This window comes from Vipera ursinii, assembly GCF_947247035.1.
Source record: "Vipera ursinii genome assembly, chromosome: Z".
Lineage (NCBI taxonomy): Eukaryota > Metazoa > Chordata > Lepidosauria > Squamata > Viperidae > Vipera > Vipera ursinii.
The window spans coordinates 122586888-122604675 of record NC_139517.1 but is presented as its reverse complement, the minus strand read 5'-3'; the positions used below and the strand labels follow the sequence as shown (position 1 = coordinate 122604675).

Below are 17788 nucleotides of genomic sequence, written 5' to 3'. Positions count from 1 at the left end.
GGAAGACTGGCCCAAGGTCACCCAGCTGGCTTTATACCCAAGGCAGAACTCAAGCTCAGGATCTCATGAATTCTAGCCTGATGCCTTCACCTCTGCACCAAACTGGCTTTCATCCCTTTTGTTACTTCCATACAATACAAACTGGTGGATCAAAAAAATAGATATACGAGTATCTATTCTGCTAAAGCAGGAGTGTCAAACTCAATTTCATGGAGGGCCGCATCAGCATTGCAGTTGCCGTCAAGGGGCCGGGTGGGCGTGGCCTGCTGGGTGGGCATGGCTAGAGTGCGTATGGCCTACTGGGTGGGCGTGGCCAGCTCTACATGGTTCGCATCAAGGGTGCCTATGGGGGCCTGGGCAGGAGTGGGACAGATCTGAGGGTCTCAGGCAGAAGGAGGGTCTCTGGGCCAGGGCCAAGGCAGTGGGAGCCGTTCCCTCACTGTTTCCAGGATGGCTTCGCGGGCCGCATGAAACCACTTCGCGGGCCGGATCTGGCCCCCGGGCCTTGTGTTTGACATGTCTGTGCTAAAGTAAAGGATGATTTCCTAGTTATGTTTTTTAACTTTGCCAAAGAACAGAGCAATTAAGGAATAATCAAAGTCAGAGGCAAATTGAGTCACCTTGAGGATTCATTGGACAGTGGATTCGTGAGTAGGAAATTAATACATCTCCATCCTAGAAGGATGTTACTGGTGGTTGATTCAGAAAGTACAATACATCAAATGGCACATTTAAGTCGATTAGTTTCAAGTTTCTTGCTTTGAAAAAAAATCCACACAGAATAAATAAAAATATGTCTAATGCTTTGGGGCACTTCTTTCCACAAAAATAAATACAAATCAATCAACAGAAATACAAAACGTTCAATAGGAAGAGATTTGCATCTCCTGGAAATAGATTAAACTTCATTCCAGATTGTTCATTTGTGATACACACTGTGTGGTGGAGATTACTGGATTTTTTAATAGAATTCTCTCCCAGAAGAAATTCCCTCTTATCTTTAATTATGGTTAAATATCACCTGAGTAGCCACATTACCAATGCAAATGCTATGCATGGTTCCTTCATGGTCAGGATTGTAAGCTAATTAACAAAACAGGAGAATGCTGGTTTGCATTAAATATAAGCCAAATAGTACAGTTAGTCCTCAATTTACAACCCCAATTTCTACTGCTAAGATAGGTGGATGTTAAATGAGCAGCACCCAATTGTGCAATCTTTTTTGTCACAGTTGTTAAGCAAATCATCGCAGTTGCTAAGTGACTCACATAGTCATTAAGCAAATCGTCAGAAGCCACCTGGGAAAGTTGCTAATAACAATCACAGAACCTTGGGACACTGCAACCATTTTATATACATGCTACCCAAATTCTGACCCTGTCACCATGGGAATGCCGCAAGAACCAGCCGTAAGTCACTTTTTTCAATGCTGGTTTAACTTTACTAAATGAATGGTTATAAGTCAAGGATTTGGTATCGTCTTTGTCTTCAGAAATTTATTACCATAAGATTTGGTAATGGACACTCCCTTTGACGGTTTGGAGGAATTTCTGGAGTGATTTGTCTACATGTAGTCCTCGACTTACGACCACAAGAGAGCCCCAAATTTCTGTTGGCTAAGCGAGACAGTTGTTAAGTAAGTAAGGCCTGGAGACTAAAACATATGAAGAATGGCTGCGGGACTTGGGTTTGGCTAGTCTAAAGAAAAGAAGAAATAGGGGAGACATGATAGCAATATTCCAGTATTTGAGGGGCTGCCACAAGGAAGAGGGGGTCACATTATTCTCCAAAGCACCAGAGGGAAGGATGAGAAACAATGGCTGGAAACTGACCAAGGAGAGAAGCAACCTGGAATTAAGGAGAAACTTCCTGACAGTGAGGACAATTAACCAGTGGAACACCTTGCCTTCAGACATTGTGGGTGCTTCATCACTGGAGGTTTTTAAGAAGAGATTGGACAGCCATTTGTCTGAAAGGGTATAGGGTCTCCTGCTTGAGCAGTGGGCTGGACTAGAAGACCTCTAAAGTCCCTTTCAGCTTCTATTCTATTCCATTCCATCCCATCCCATCCCATCCCATCCCATCCCATCCCATCCTAAGTTTTCCTCCATTTTACAACCTTTCTTGCTGCAATTGTTAAGTAAATCACTGCAGTTGTTAAGTCTGTAAAACTAAGTGTTAAGTGAATCTGGCTTACCCATTGACTTTTGCTTATCAAAAGGTCACAAAAAGTGATCACACAACTCTTAAGACACTGAAACCGTGGTAAGTATGAGTCAGTCGCCAAGTGTTTGAATTTTGAACACGTCGGCATGGGGATTGAAAGTGTGAAAAACAGTCCTAATTCACTTTTTTCCCCTGCCACCATGATTTTGAACGGTCAGTAAACAAACTGTTGTAAGTCAAGGACTATCTGTATTAGTCTGATTGTTTGGTTGGTTGGTTTACCTTCTGGTTTGAAGGTAGCATCCCTGTAAACATTAGTTGCAGAGAAAGAGTGGCAAAATGTGAAATGCTCCCGGTTGTGAGCAGAGACATCTGCTGGGTACTAGGAAAAACAAATGCTGGATTAGGATGGAGCCCTTTAGCAGGCCTAGTCTGATGTTCTTCTGATCTTTACTCAGCAGAAAAGAAACTGAACCTGGGGGGAAACTGGACACCATTTAGGGTCCAGCTGTGTTAAGACACTTCCAAGAAAATGGGCATTAGCCCCAAAAGGAACAAAACAATAAACACATCTTCTTGGAAGAACCGTCATCTTTTTGCAGCCTGACACACTTTCTGTAAAGACAGCCAGTTGCAAGGAGCCAATCCAGGCAGTTTCAGAAAAAGAAGACTCAGCCAGAAGTCTCCAAAGACACACTCTGCATTCAGAGCCAAGGACTCGAACTACAAAGAAGGAAATGGGTTTTAATAGGGGGGGGAATGATTTGATCAACATGTATAGTAATTAAAGTTAAATGAGGTTAACCTTCATCCATTCCCCTTATGTCATATTAAAAATATATAATCTTATAACTTTTGAAACTTCCTGAAGATCACACTCAAGACTTTGCAAGGCCAAACAGAATCCTGAATCCTCAAATTGGTGGAGCAGTGGGCTAACGCCTCCTTAAGTAACACCAGCTGCCTGCAATTAGTGCAGGTTCGCATCCCACCAGGCTCAAGGTTGACTCAGCCCTCCATCCTTCCGAGGTAGGTAAAATGAGGACCCAGATTGTTGGGGGCAATTAAGCTGACTTTGTAATAATGCCGCTTGGGGGGTGTGTGTGTGAAAGCCCTAATAATAAGCAGGCAAATACATAGAATGAAGGCTACTGCTAAGCTTGTAAGCCGCCCTGAGTCTTCGGAGAAGGGCAGGATATAAATGGAATTAAAATAAATAAAAATAAATAAATTATGGATGTGTCAGCTAATCCCAAGCCAAAATGGACTTGAACCCAGGCTTCCAAACCTAATGCACCTAGTACATTTGACCTACTTAACTAAACAGAATACAAGTAGTCCTTGACTTACAACAGTTCACTTAGTAACCACTCAAAGTTACAACTCTACTGAAAAAAGTGACTTCTGACCATTTTCCACACTTATGACTATTGAAGCATCCCTATGGTCATGTGATCAAAATTCAGATGCTTGGGAACCGGCACATATTTATGACGGTCACAGCGTCCCGGGGTCGTGAGATCACGTTATGCTACCTTCTGACAAGCAAAGTCAATGAGGAAGACCCAGATTCACCTAACAACCGTGTTACTAATTTAACAACTGCAATGATTCACTTAATAAATGTGGCAAGATAAGTCATAAAATGGGGCAAAACTCACTTAACAAACTTTCTCAGCAACATAAATTTTGGGCTCAATTGTGGTCATAATTTGAGAACTACCCGTAGAGAGAGATCTACTTTATTTTTCAAGGACCCTCTCCGTTTTTGAGTGACCTCTGTTCACCAAAAAAAGGACAGCCCACTGTGTCTGTTCTTTCCTACAACTCAGTGTGGGGTTGAGCACATTGGAAAAAGAGTATATGTCACTTAAAGGTAAAGGTAAAGGTTCCCCTGCACATACGTGCTAGTCGTTTCCGACTCAAGGGGCCGGTGCTCATCTCCATTTCAAAGCCAAAGAGCCAGCGCTTGTCCGAGGACGTCTCCGTAGTCATGTGGCCGGCATGACTAGACGCCAAAGGCGCACGGAACGCTGTTAACTTCCCACCGTAGTGGTCCCTATTTTTCTACTTGCATTTTTACGTGCTTTCGAACTGCTAGGTTGGCAGAAGCTGGGACGAGTAACAGGCGCTCACTCTGCTACGCGGCACTCGGGATTCGACCCGCCAAACTGCCGACCTTCTGATCGACAAGCTCAGCGTCCTAACCCACTGAGCCACCGCGTCCCCTATATGTCACTTACCATCGCTATAATCTATGGGAGCATAGGCACCTAGGAAAAGAGAGGCTGCAAAGCTGCTCACCAAGGAAATTTTCTGGAAGGAAGGAAAAAAAAAAGAAGTAAAAGGACAACCAAACAAGGAAATAAACATAGGACATTTGTTTCTGTTTCACAGAAATTCAAAACAGATCTTTGAAACTTCCATTGAGTTCAGCAAGCCCTTAAAATATTGTTTTCAGAAAGAGGATTTGGGAGGGTTTAATTGTTGCAATATTTTGCTTTGGTTTTATTTATTTATTTATTTATTTATTTATTTTGAGTGTTGCAAAAGACTAAGCTACCAGAAAAGTCTCTCTTCCTCTCCCTTACGCACACAAACCCCTGAATTTTCAACAAACTGAAAAGAAAATCTTTACAAGAGGTGATGGGGGGAAAAATAGGAGGAGGTCCGAGTATTACGTATACTCACTGGAGTTACTTATAAAGTAATAAAGATGGGATAAAATCAAATAAATAAATAAAAATTAGCTTGTTCTTCTCTGCATGGTTTTATATTGGGAGGAAACAGATTGGAGTCTAGCTATATTTATAGCATCTGCCATTGAAAAGGATGAAAAAGCCAGAAAAACAGCTTCTGTTGGTTGAAATCATCTAAGAACAGATGCAACTAGAATCTTAGGCTACAACTCGGTTTCCAAACTCTGCTAAGCCATTCAGTAAACTCTGATTTATTCCCCTACTCATACTCAGCATTCCCAGAATCCAAATATTCTTTTTAAATGTGTCACGTCAGTCACTTGCTGAGATGGGCAGCCATAATGTGATGGGATGTAGTAAGGAGGTGGGTTCCCAGGAGGGAGGGGGGTGCATCCCAGAAGAGTAAGACAACCCAGTCCAGATATTTTGTGCGAGAGAAAGAGGGTGAAGATGGTCCCTCCTTAATAGTTCTCATATAGGGGAGATACTGAGAGGAGAGTGCTTAGTCTAGCAAGATCTATCTATCTATCTATCTATCTATCTATCTATCTATCTATCTATCTATCTATCTATCTATCTACCTACCTACCTACCTACCTACATCTACATCCATCCATCCTCTATCTACCTACCTATCTACATCCATCCATCCTCTATCTACCTACCTATCTACATCCATCCATCCATCTATCTACCTACCTACCTACCTACCTACATCTACATCCATCCATCCGCTATCTACCTACCTATCTACATCCATCCATCCATCTATCTATCTATCTATCTATCTATCTATCTATCTATCTATCTATCTATCCATCCATCCATCCATCCATCCATCCATCTATCTATCTATCTATCTATCTATCTATCTATCTATTTATCTATCTACCTACCTACCTACCTACCTCTACATCAATCCATCCGCTATCTACCTACCTATCTACATCCATCCATCCATCCATCTATCTATCTATCTATCTATCTATCTATCTATCTATCTATCTATCTATCTATCTATTAAATTTATTGACCACCCACCTTACCCTAAGGTAACTCTGGGTGGTTTACAATATAAAAAAGATAATAGTTTTACGAAGCTTATACACAATGGGAACTAAGTGATAAAAAGATAAATACACAACCCTAATTAAAAGACGGGAGGGGGAGGGAGGGTGTAGGATGAGCAAGGGGGGAGGTGGTATCTCTTATTAGTCTGTCAACCATCCGCAGTGTGAAGACCCCTCATTGGGGCTCCAAGCCAACTAGCAGAGCCACTCAGGAGGAAGGTCAGGAGGCTTGGAGATCCTGTCTCTAGGTGTGGAAACAATGAAGAACTGAGCTTGGAAGAATCACAGGTGTCAATCTTCACCTCTACTCTCTCTGTCCTGTTTAGAGCTGGGTTTGCACTCCTGGGATAATATAATGCTTGATGATCTGAGGTAGTGATGCTATCACTGGGGAACGGCTGCAAACAGAGATATAACTTTGCTCACTCACCTGCCCGGCACCTCCAGCTGTGCAGCACAGTTCCTACTGGTCCGTGGCCTGAGGATTGGGGACCCCGGCTCTAAGGATTATTAAGGGGAGGCTTTCTTCACCCTCTTTCTGTAACACAAACTATCTGGACCCTCTTATTCCTTTGGAATGTGCCTGTTCCTTCCTGGGAATCCAGCCTACAACATTCCATCACACTTGCAAATTTAATAAAATTAATAAATTAAATCACACAAGCCGGGCTCTTAGATACCAGCAGAGAATATCATGAGTCAAGTTTAAAAAAGGGGAGTTATTTGTATCATTCACTCATTTGCCCCTACCGTCCGTGGACACCCATGCACCCGCCCAGACATGATGCATTTTGAAAGTCACTCGATCAGAAGCTAATTTAGCTAATTTAGCTAATGTTTGCAATGCATTTTGGAACTGCATTGCAAGAGACAACCAAACTTTTTTTTAAAAAAAAGGAAAATAAATTCATCAGTTAATAATCCCCATCTCTAATCTCTCCCATTTTCTATAGAAGGGATCATATCTAGAATTGCATTTCTGGCATAAAAAACAAAATAGCTAATATTAACCATTCAGATTAATGTGATGCAGCATCAGCAGTCACTTTTACTGAACCTTCTTGCATAGATTTCTTTTCCATTTTCTGTTTAATGAGAGGGTTTTTTGTTACCATATTTATGCTAATGTAATTTGTACCAGCATTGTGATAAGTTCCCCTTGCAAACCATAATAAAACCTAAATTAGTTATGATTCCCAATAAATGAGGAGAAGATTAGCAAACCTCAGTTTGTGAATAGACTTCAGGATCCCGGCTGTAAATCTTCGCTATCTGGTTTCCTGTAAAACGCTGAGAAAGGACAGGCTACCAATATTTAGGAACACAAATTGCAAATGGAGTCAATAATAATTAACTCAGCATAATGAGGCCAAAGCATTGCACCCTGGATATTTTAATTTATTAAAGGCATAACAGCAGTAGCTATTCAGATGCAATAGGCATAAAACAAATGATAACGCATTGACAGGTCAATGTTCTTTAACTTTAAGGACTTTAAAGACATATGGACTTCAATTCCCAGAATTGCTGGGGAACTTCCATGCTGGCTGAGGAATTCTGGGAGTTGACGTCCACACATCTTAAAAGTCCTCAAGGTTGAGAAACAATAGGTTAGAGCAGGAGTCTTCAAACTCAGCCCTTTTATGACTTGTGGACATCAACTCCCAGAATTCCTTAGCCAGGCACACTGGCTGAGTAATTCTGGGAGTTGAAGTCCACAAGTCATAAAAGGGCCAAGTTTGAAGACCCCTGCGTTAGAGTGTTGGACCAGAACTAGGTTCAAATCTACCCTGGATGGCTTTAATCAGTTGCTATCTCTTAGCCTGAGCTAAGCACAGGCTGAGCACAGTCTTGGTGGAGCAGTGGGCTAATGCCTCCTTAAAGTAACACCAGCTGCCTGCAATTAGTGCAGGTTCGCATCCCACCAGGCTCAAGGTTGACTCAGCCTTCCATCCTTCCGAGGTAGGTAAAATGAGGACCCAGATTGTTGGGAGCAATTAAGCTGACTTTGTAATAATGCCACTTGAGGGGGGGCAAAAGCCCTAATAAGCAAGCATATACATAGAATGAAGGCTACTGCTCAGCTTGTAAGCCACCCTGAGTCTTCGGAGAAGGGCGGGATATAAATGGAATTAAAATACCGTATATACTTGAGTATAAGCCGACTCGAGTATAAGCCGAGACCCCCAATTTCACCCCCAAAAACTGGGAAAAGTTGTTGACTCGAGTATAAGCCGATCCGCCGTTCTGCAAGCCTCCGCCGCCGGCGGAGGCTGGATCCGCGCTCTGCAAGCCTCTGCCGCCAGCAGAGGCTCGATCCGCCATTTTGCAAGCCTGAATACACAGGAATACCCTGTGTGGCCGCGGCTCTCGGGGAAGCCCTGGCTGTCCGCTTCCTCACTCCATGCTGCCATTCGGGGCCCGTGCGTTCCCCGGGCAAATCGCGGCGCCCAGCAGGCGAGGAAACACGCCCGTTCCAGTCGCCCCCCCTTCCCTCAGGAGACGCGAAGCAAGTGACCGCCCGGAGCTTACCGAGGACTTGCGCGCGGCCGAGGCTTCGGTGCTTCCAGGATCGCGCGCACCTCTCCCAAGCCGCCGCCGTCCGGAGACCTGCCGAAGTTTGGGAAGGTTTGGGGAGGTGCGCGCGCACCTCCCCAAACCTCCCCAAACGTCGGCAGGTCTCCGTTCCTCCGCGCAGACCTGCCGACGTTTGGGGAGGTTTGGGCACCTCCCCAAACCTCCCCAAACGTCGGCAGGTCTCCGTTCCTCCTGCCGACGTTTGGGGAGGTTTGGGCGCCTCCCCAAACCTCCCCAAACGTCGGCAGGTCTCCGTTCCTCCGCGCAGACCTGCCAACGTTTGGGAAGGTTTGGGCGCCTCCCCAAACCTCCCCAAACGTCGGCAGGTCTCCGTTCCTCCTGCCGACGTTTGGGGAGGTTTGGGCGCCTCCCCAAACCTCCCCAGGTCTCCGTTCCTCCGCGCAGACCTGCCGATGTTTGGGGAGGTTTGGGCGCCTCCCCAAACCTCCCCAGGTCTCCGTTCCTCCTGCCGATGTTTGGGGAGGTTTGGGCGTCTCCCCAAACCTCCCCAGGTCTCCGTTCCTCCTGCCGACATTTGGGGAGGTTTGGGCGCCTCCCCAAACCTCCCCAGGTCTCCGTTCCTCCGCGCAGACCTGCCGACGTTTGGGGAGGTTTGGGCGCCTCCCCAAACCTCCCCAGGTCTCTGTTCCTCCTGCCGACGTTTGGGGAGGTTTGGGCGCCTCCCCAAACCTCCCCAGGTCTCCGTTCCTCCGCGCAGACCTGCCAACGTTTGGGGAGGCGCCCAAACCTCCCCAAACGTCGGCAGGTCTGTGCGGAGGAACGGAGACCTGGGGAGGCGCCCAAACCTCCCCAAACGTTGGCAGGAGGAACGGAGACCTGGGGAGGTTTGGGGAGGCGCCCAAACCTCCCCAAACGTCGGCAGGTCTGCGCGGAGGAACGGAGACCTGGGGAGGTTTGGGGAGGCGCCCAAACCTCCCCAAACGTCGGCAGGAGGAACGGAGACCTGCCGACGTTTGGAGAGGTTTGGGGAGGCGCCCAAACCTCCCCAAACGTCGGCAGGTCTGCGCGGAGGAACGGAGACCTGGGGAGGCGCCCAAACCTCCCCAAACATTGGCAGGAGGAACGGAGACCTGGGGAGGTTTGGGGAGGCGCCCAAACCTCCCCAAACATCGGCAGGTCTGCGCGGAGGAACGGAGACCTGGGGACGTTTGGGGAGGCGCCCAAACCTCCCCAAACGTCGGCAGGAGGAACGGAGACCTGCCGACGTTTGGGGAGGTTTGGGGAGGCGCCCAAACCTCCCCAAACGTCGGCAGGTCTGCGCGGAGGAATGGAGACCTGGGGAGGCGCCCAAACCTCCCCAAACGTCGGCAGGTCTGCGCGGAGGAACGGAGACCTGGGGAGGTTTGGGGAGGTGCCCAAACCTCCCCAAACGTCGGCAGGAGGAACGGAGACCTGCCGACGTTTGGGGAGGTTTGGGGAGGCGCCCAAACCTCCCCAAACGTCGGCAGGTCTGCGCGGAGGAACGGAGACCTGGGAAGGTTTGGGGAGGCGCCCAAACCTCCCCAAACGTCGGCAGGAGGAACGGAGACCTGCCGACGTTTGGGGAGGTTTGGGGAGGCGCCCAAACCTCCCCAAACGTCGGCAGGTCTGCGCGGAGGAACGGAGACCTGGGGAGACGCCCAAACCTCCCCAAACGTCGGCAGGAGGAACGGAGACCTGGGGAGGTTTGGGGAGGCGCCCAAACCTCCCCAAACGTCGGCAGGTCTGCGCGGAGGAACGGAGACCTGGGGAGGTTTGGGGAGGTGCCCAAACCTCCCCAAACGTCGGCAGGAGGAACGGAGACCTGCCGACGTTTGGGGAGGTTTGGGGAGGCGCCCAAACCTCCCCAAACGTCGGCAGGTCTGCGCGGAGGAACGGAGACCTGGGGAGGTTTGGGGAGGCGCCCAAACCTCCCCAAACGTCGGCAGGAGGAACGGAGACCTGCCGACGTTTGGGGAGGTTTGGGGAGGCGCCAAAACCTCCCCAAACGTCGGCAGGTCTCCGTTCCTCCGCGCCCTGCCTGCCTGCTTCTTTCCGCTGCAGAAAGAAGCAGGCAGGCAGGGCGCGGAGGAACGGAGACCTGCCGACGTTTGGGGAAGTGCGCGCGCACCTCCCCAAACCTCCCCAAACTTCGGCAGGTCTCGGACGGCGGTGGCTTGGGAGAGGTACGCGCGATCCCGGAAGCACCAAAGCCTCGGCCGCGCACAAGTCCTCGGTAAGTTTTTTTGTTGACTGGAGTATAAGCCGAAGTGGAATTTTTCAGCCCAAAAAGTGGGCTGAAAAATTCGGCTTATACTCAAGTATATACGGTAAATAAAAATAAATAAAACTCATCAAGAGAAGGATGAGGACATAACTAAATCAAACCACAATAGGAGAATTAATTAGTTGCTTTCATAACTAGATTTTTCAAGTCTGAAATTTCTACTTTATTTTCTTTCTACAGTTATCTCCAAATAATCTTGTTGTCTATTGAGTTTCAATCACAACTGTTGTGGGATGGAAGGGCCCACTTAAAATCTAGTTACAGTATTACTCAGATTTGAAGACCTCATAGGTAGACCTTGACTTACGAACAGAGCCTGGCAATTACAGTTGTAAGTCATGAGGGTGGTAAAGTGGGTCATCATGTGACTGACCCAATTTTTTGACACTTACAGCAGTCATTAAGCGAGCATGGCAGTTGTAAAGCAAATGTGGTGGTCACCGTTCTCTATAGGCATTTTCTGGCGGAAACCAGAAATAAATTCTGGTTTTCATAAAACAAATCATAATTCACTGTCATGTGACTGTGGAAACCCTAAAAAAAGGCTGTAAATGCAGGCTTGATTGCTGAGTGCCCAGAATGTGGTCACATGGCTGGGGGGGGGGGGGGCTGGAGTAAGGCAGCCATCCGAACTTTGGAATTTGTTCATAAGCGCCTTTTGGGGACTCTGTCATAAGTCTATATCAGTGATGGCGAACCTTTTAAGAGACCAAGTGCCCAAACCGTAACCCAAAACCCACTTATTTATTGCAAAGTGCCAGGGCTGCATCAGCATTGTGGTGCCCTCGGGGGGGGGGAGGCAGGGAGGCACCTCTGAGTGCCGCCTCCTGCATGCAAAAACTGGGGGCACAAAAATGGGCCACCGTGCTGCAAGGCGCAAAAATGGCCGCTGCCACGCCATGGGGTGCAGATACAAGGCGCTGCACCACACAAGAACGGGGCAGGGCTAGTGAGTATCACGTAGGCACTAGCCCCGCCCCATTTGCAGCACATGCGTGCTCGCGGCCCCAGGCATGCATACACGCACGCAAAATGCTTCCCCCTCCCTTTTCTTCCAGTCCACCAATCGACAATGGTTGGTGACCTCTGCTCCACCACCTCTACTCAAGCTTGCTAGTTGGCCGCTTCACCTCCTTTGTGCTGGGCAGGCCTCCTGCTCCGGGCAGCGGTGGTGGCCTGATGGGCCTGCTGCTGGTGGCGGTGGTGCGCATGCCAACAGAGAGGGCTCTGAGTGCCGCCTCTGGCACGCATGCCATAGGTTCACCACCAGTGGTCTATATGGTCCTTAAGTGACTGGTCCTAAGTCTAGGACTACACCAGTCTCTTCAAACAATTTTTTTCCTACAAACCTGCCAGTATAATTGTTTTCTTAAAGAAGCCCATACATTTTAGTTCCCCCCCTCTTACATTTTCTCCTCCATTAGTAAGAATATCAGCTGAGATCTAAATCAAAGTTATGTAACCTGAAGCTACAAAGCAAATGTAGAAGCTTCTAACCGATTTTTTATTGCAAGAGAAAGGGGCAATCACTAAATACAATGGGAACTGTTGCATTTAAAACAGGGGTCCACAACCCCCAGTCTGTGGACCAGTACCGGGCTGCGGCATGCCAGCAACCGGTCCGCACAAACACTTAGGCAAGAAAAACCAAATGTACAGGTATAGTATAGGGGGTACCTTGCTCAATAGTAGTAACTGTGAGAGGGATCTCGGAGTCCTAGTGGACAACCACTTAAAGGTGAGCCAACAGTGTGCTGCAGCTGCCAAAAAAGCCAACACAGTGCTAGGCTGCATTAACAGAGGGATAGAATCAAGACCACGTGAAGTGTTAGCACCACTTTATAATCCTTTGGTAAGGCCACACTTGGAATACTGCATCCAGTTTTGGTCACCACAATGTAAAAAAGATGTTGAGACTCTAGAAAGAGTTCAGAGAAGAGCAACAAATATGATTAGGGGACCGGAGACTAAAACATATAAGGAACGGCTGCTGGAATTGGGCATGTCTGGTTTAATGAAGAGAAGGATGAAGGGTAACATGATAGCAGTGTTCCAATATCTCAGGGGCTGCCCCAAAGAAGAGGGAGTCAAGCTATTCTCCAAAGCGCCTGAAAGCAGGACAAGAAGCAATGGATGGAAACTAGTCAAGGAGAGAAGCAACCTGGAAATAAGGAGAAACTTCCTGACTGTTACAGCAATTAAGCAGTGGAACAACCTGCCTCCAGAAGCTGTGAATGCTCCAACACTGGAAGTTTTTAAGCCATTTGTCTGAAATGGTATAGAGTTTCCTGCCTGAGCAGGTACCTTCCAACTTTATTATTATTGTTGTTGCTGTTGTTGTTATGCAAAGCCCCATCCGCAGGATGCAGGCAACACACAAAATCACACCCACTCCGGTCCACCGAAAAACCTCTCTCCACAGAACCGGTCCCTGGTACCCAAAAGGTTGGGGACTTCTGTCTTAGACCATGTTCCCATTGGACCTTCTTGGTCTTCTCCTCTCCTCTCTTCTCCAAACAGGTCTCACCTCATAAGCTCGGGAGCCAGTGATGTCGGCTAATTTCTGTGCCCCTCCGACCTTTTTTTCTAGAGAATTACACTGGGCAGCTGTGCTGGAATCCATCCAGACTGGACTATTGCTGACAGAAAAGCAGTTCTGTTGGAAACAACGGGTGGAAAAGACAGCATAACAGTTAGTGAAGTCAGGAGTTGCAAGTTGGTTTAAAACAATACAAGTAGTACTCAACTCAGGGCCACAACTGAGTCCAAATCTTCCATCACTAAGCAAGACAGTTGTTAAGTGAGCTGTGCCCCAATTTACCACACTTGTTAAACGAACCACTGTCGTGAAATGAATCGTATGGTTGTTAAATGAATCTGGCTTCCCCCGTTATCTTTGCTTGTCGGAAGCTGACTAGGAAGGTTACAAATGGTGACCTCGTAACCCTGCAACCATAGCAAACACACGCCAGTTGCCAAGCACCAAATTTTGATCATATGATCACAGAGGTGCTGCAATGGTTGTAAGTGTGAAAATCAGTCATAAACAACTTTTTTCAGTGCCATTGTAACTGCGAACAGTCACTAAAAAAATGTTGTCAGTCCAGGACTATTTGTAAAGTCAGGGTCAAGAGTTGGCTTAGCACAATAGTTCATCTTAACTTCCACACTAGAAAGTATAACTGAAATGGTGCAGAGGAAATATTTTAGCAAGAAAAAGCAGACATTAGTTTACACGTGCGACATTATCTGCTTTGAAACATTCAAGTCACAGCAAAACTTACTAGAGGTTACACCTAAGCTGTGTGACCCAAAGTGAGAAGGAAGAGGCAACTGCATTGGCTTCCAGTTGCCCTCCGGGTGAGATTCAAGGTGCTGGTGATGACCTATAAAGCCCTAAATGGCATGGGCCCGGATTATCTGAGGGAGCACCTGCTGCCAGCGTCAATTTCCCATCGTCCTGTGAGCTCGCACAGGGAGGGCCTCCTCAGGGTACCGCCGGTCAAGGATTGCCGATGGGCGATCCCCAGGGGGAGGGCGTTCTCTGTGGATGCGCCTGCCCTATGGAATCAGCTGCCAACGGAACTCCGGACTGCCCCCAACCTTCGTTCATTTCGCCGGGACCTAAAAACCTGGCTCTTTGAGCTATCTGGTCTGGACTGAGGGGTTTAATGTTTTTAAATTGTGAATTTAATTTTTGGGGGCTAGACTTAATTTAATTTTAATTTTATATTGTATTGCTTTTAAATTTTGCCTTGTAAACCGCCCTGAGTCCTTCAGGAGTAGGGCAGTATATAAACCGAATTAATTAATAAATAAATAATAACTGGACTTTCTTGCTTTTCTTTGAAAAATTGTTTGCTTTTCACCCAAGAAACTTCTTCAGCTGTAACTGGATGGTGGGGAATGGAAGGATTTATATTCCTTGCAGACTGCTAGTCATTTGCACTCTTTCAGAGAGTCATTGAGGCCACTTGAAGAAGCTTCTTCTCATCCAGTAAGAGCTGAAGAAGCTTTTTGGATGAGAAGCGAAACGTCTTCAAAGAAAAACAAGAAAATCCAGTTCTCTTTGGGACAACCATAACCTGGATGGCTGAGAATCTCCATAGACCAGGGGTGTCAAACTCAATTTCACTGAGGGCCGCATCAGCATTGCGGTTACCCTCAGGGGGCCAGGTGGCCGTGGCCAGGGTGGGCATGGCCAGAGTGCGTATGGCCTACTGGGTGGGCGTGGCCAGCTCTGCATCGTTCGCATCAAGGGTGCCTATGGGGGCCTGGGCAGGAGAGGGACAGATCTGAGGGTCTCTGGGCCAGGGCCAAGGCAGTGGGGGCCGTTCCCTCACTGTTTCCAGGATGGCTTCACGGGCCGCATGAAACCACTTCGTGGGCCAGATCCGGCCCCCGGGCCTTGTGTTTGACACGTCTGCCATAGACACTAAGCTGTGTAAGAAGCCACATTTTGCTTTTGATGGTTTTTATTAATTGTATTAAGCGACCCAGGTAGGATGCATTTTCTATACGTAGTCCTCAAATTACGACAATTGAGATCTATCCTGTTTCTAAGCAAAATGAAATATTTTTCCTAAAACATCAAAGCAACACTGATTTAAAAGCATGCTCTAAAAGAGGTGTTTTTTTAAAAAAAAAATCCAACAAAATCATAAACTCAGGAGGAAGAACATTTCAAAGAGATGCAGTCATTACAGGACAGTTTGACTCTAAATCATTGCAAGCAAAATCCATTACTGTTCAACAATCTTTCTCAAATATTCCTTGAAAATATTCCGTATACAAGAATCATTTCACTTCGAACATTCTGTGATTATTTTGACCTTTTATTATTTCTTTTGGTTTGACTATATTATTTTAATTTTTTTATTTACTTGTTAAACTTAATTTTAATTTTTAATGCTTTTGTATCTATGCTCTTATATTATTGTAAGCCGTCCAAAGTTACTCAAAACAGTTATGACAACATGTTAAATAAATAATACATAAATAAAATTTGCTGAGTAAATTTGACTCGAGTCTCTTAATCCCAGCATTAACCTCATTTTTTTTAATGTATATGTCTGAAATGCAAACATGCAAAACCTATTTATCACATTAAGAGGACAAGTTGGATCAACTAATTAGATCTACCTTAGCTGAGTACAAAAAAAACCACTAAGTGAAAGTCAAAAACATCTCTAGAACCTATGGGGATTTTTGCAAAAATGGCACCCTTAAGTCAATCCAGAGCTTGGTACAAAAATGAAATTAGTACGTCATAATTTTATTTGCCTATTTTATGAAGACAGGGACAAGTAACAATCAATCTCCCCTGTTCTTGTCTTTCCTAAGTAAATGTGGAATGTATCACATAATCTATGTAAAAGAAAATCCATCATTTTAAGATGTAGTAATTAGGACGCTGAGCTTGTCGATCAGAAGCTCGGCAGTTTGGCGGGTCAAATCCCGAGTGTCACGTAGCAGAGTGAGCACCTGTTACTCGTCCCAGCTTCTGCCAACCTAGCAGTTCGAAAGCACGTAAAAATGCAAGTAGAAAAACAGGGACCACTACGGTGGGAAGGTAACAGCGTTCCGTGCGCCTTTGGCGTCTAGTCATGCCGGCCACATGAACACAGAGACGTCCTCGGAGAAGCGCTGGCTCTTCGGCTTTGAAATGGAGATGAGCACCGCCCCCTAGAGTTGGAAATGACTAGCACGCATGTGCGGGGGAACCTTCACCTTCATCAGCTGCATTTATTCTTAGCCAAGAAAACCATAAAGCATCTTCTACAGTTTTCTAAGATCAATCAGTGTTAAGGTAGGTGAGTAAGAACAAGTTCTAACTTCCTTGAAAGACCTCTGGAGACGGTTACCTTCAGTGACTGATGTAAAGGAAGAACAGGTGATAAATTTTGCAAAACAGAGCTTGCTCCTTCTTTCCAATAGACACTTCCATGTTGCTGTTAAGTTAGGAAAAATAGAGAAAGAGGGTTGATACTGTGATTCCCATTAAATGTTAATAAATGTGCATACCACCAGCACTGAATAATGCGAGCAAAGGTGAGATTAAAACAAATATTTACTGCTCAAAAAAAAAGACTTTTTCTAAAATTTTCTTTATGGTTTCCTTCTATAATTGTATACCAGGATCAAAATATATTTTAGAAAATTATAAACCATTTCAATAGACAGACAGACAGACAATAGATAATAGATGGCAGAAAAATGATAGAAAGATACACATACTGGGGTGCACCTGGAATAGTGTGTATGTATGTAGTCACACACACACACACAAACACAAAAATATTATGTTACATCCACATACAGAGAGAGATCAAATGTCTCAATTAAAACGAAAACCAAAATTAAAAATAATTTTTTTAAAAAACCAAGTTTTTATTACTTAGAAAACAGAAATAGTAATCATAATCCCAGATTCTAAAATGTACTTTACTCTTCAGAGGTGGGAATTAAATAAATTACAAATTGACTTCACACTTCAAAAGTAGACATGCAACATATTTTAAAAAAAACCCAATATGCAGAAATGTCGTTATCAGTACTGGTCAATCAAGCACACACAGAACCGTCAAAGCCCCAGGCCTCTGGAAGAAGAAGCAAGGAAAGAAGACATAGACCACCCATAGTGGGGAAGGGAGGGAGGGAGACAGGCAGGTTGATGGGAGGGAGGGAGGGAGGGAGGGAGGAAGGGAGGGAGGAAGGAAGGAAGGAAGGAAGGAAGGAAGGAAGGAAGGAAGGAAGGAAGGAAGTTAATAGGAAGTTGATAGGAAGGAAGTTGATAAGAAAGAGGAAGGATTTAAAATGATATATATAGAGCCCAAAGCATCTGTTTTCCATCCTCACCCCCCTCCTTTTAACCAACCTGTCCAGCTCCAGACAAAGCTTTTACAGCGGAAAAATTAAAGCCTGCAGATTTCATCTTTTCCAAAATCAGATCCAGGGCCTAAAAAAAGAGGGAAGGGGGGGGGGAAATTGCAGAGTAATTTCAGTATTCT

The 17788-nt window shown here is 45.9% G+C and overlaps 1 protein-coding gene across 2 annotated transcripts in view; it reads right to left on the bottom strand.

The window, feature by feature from the left end:
- XYLB (xylulokinase) overlaps window positions 1-17788 on the bottom strand; it is a 155030-nt gene that overhangs the window by 115789 nt on the left and 21453 nt on the right. For both annotated transcript variants that reach the window (XM_083377001.1, XM_083377002.1), the window contains exons 4-8: window positions 17656-17736; window positions 16643-16729; window positions 13306-13434; window positions 7160-7225; window positions 4410-4482 (exon numbers count right to left, since the gene is read on the bottom strand). In XM_083377001.1, coding sequence (XP_083233127.1) covers window positions 4410-4482; window positions 7160-7225; window positions 13306-13434; window positions 16643-16729; window positions 17656-17736 — 436 coding nt within the window. The remainder of the gene's footprint in view (window positions 1-4409; window positions 4483-7159; window positions 7226-13305; window positions 13435-16642; window positions 16730-17655; window positions 17737-17788) is intronic.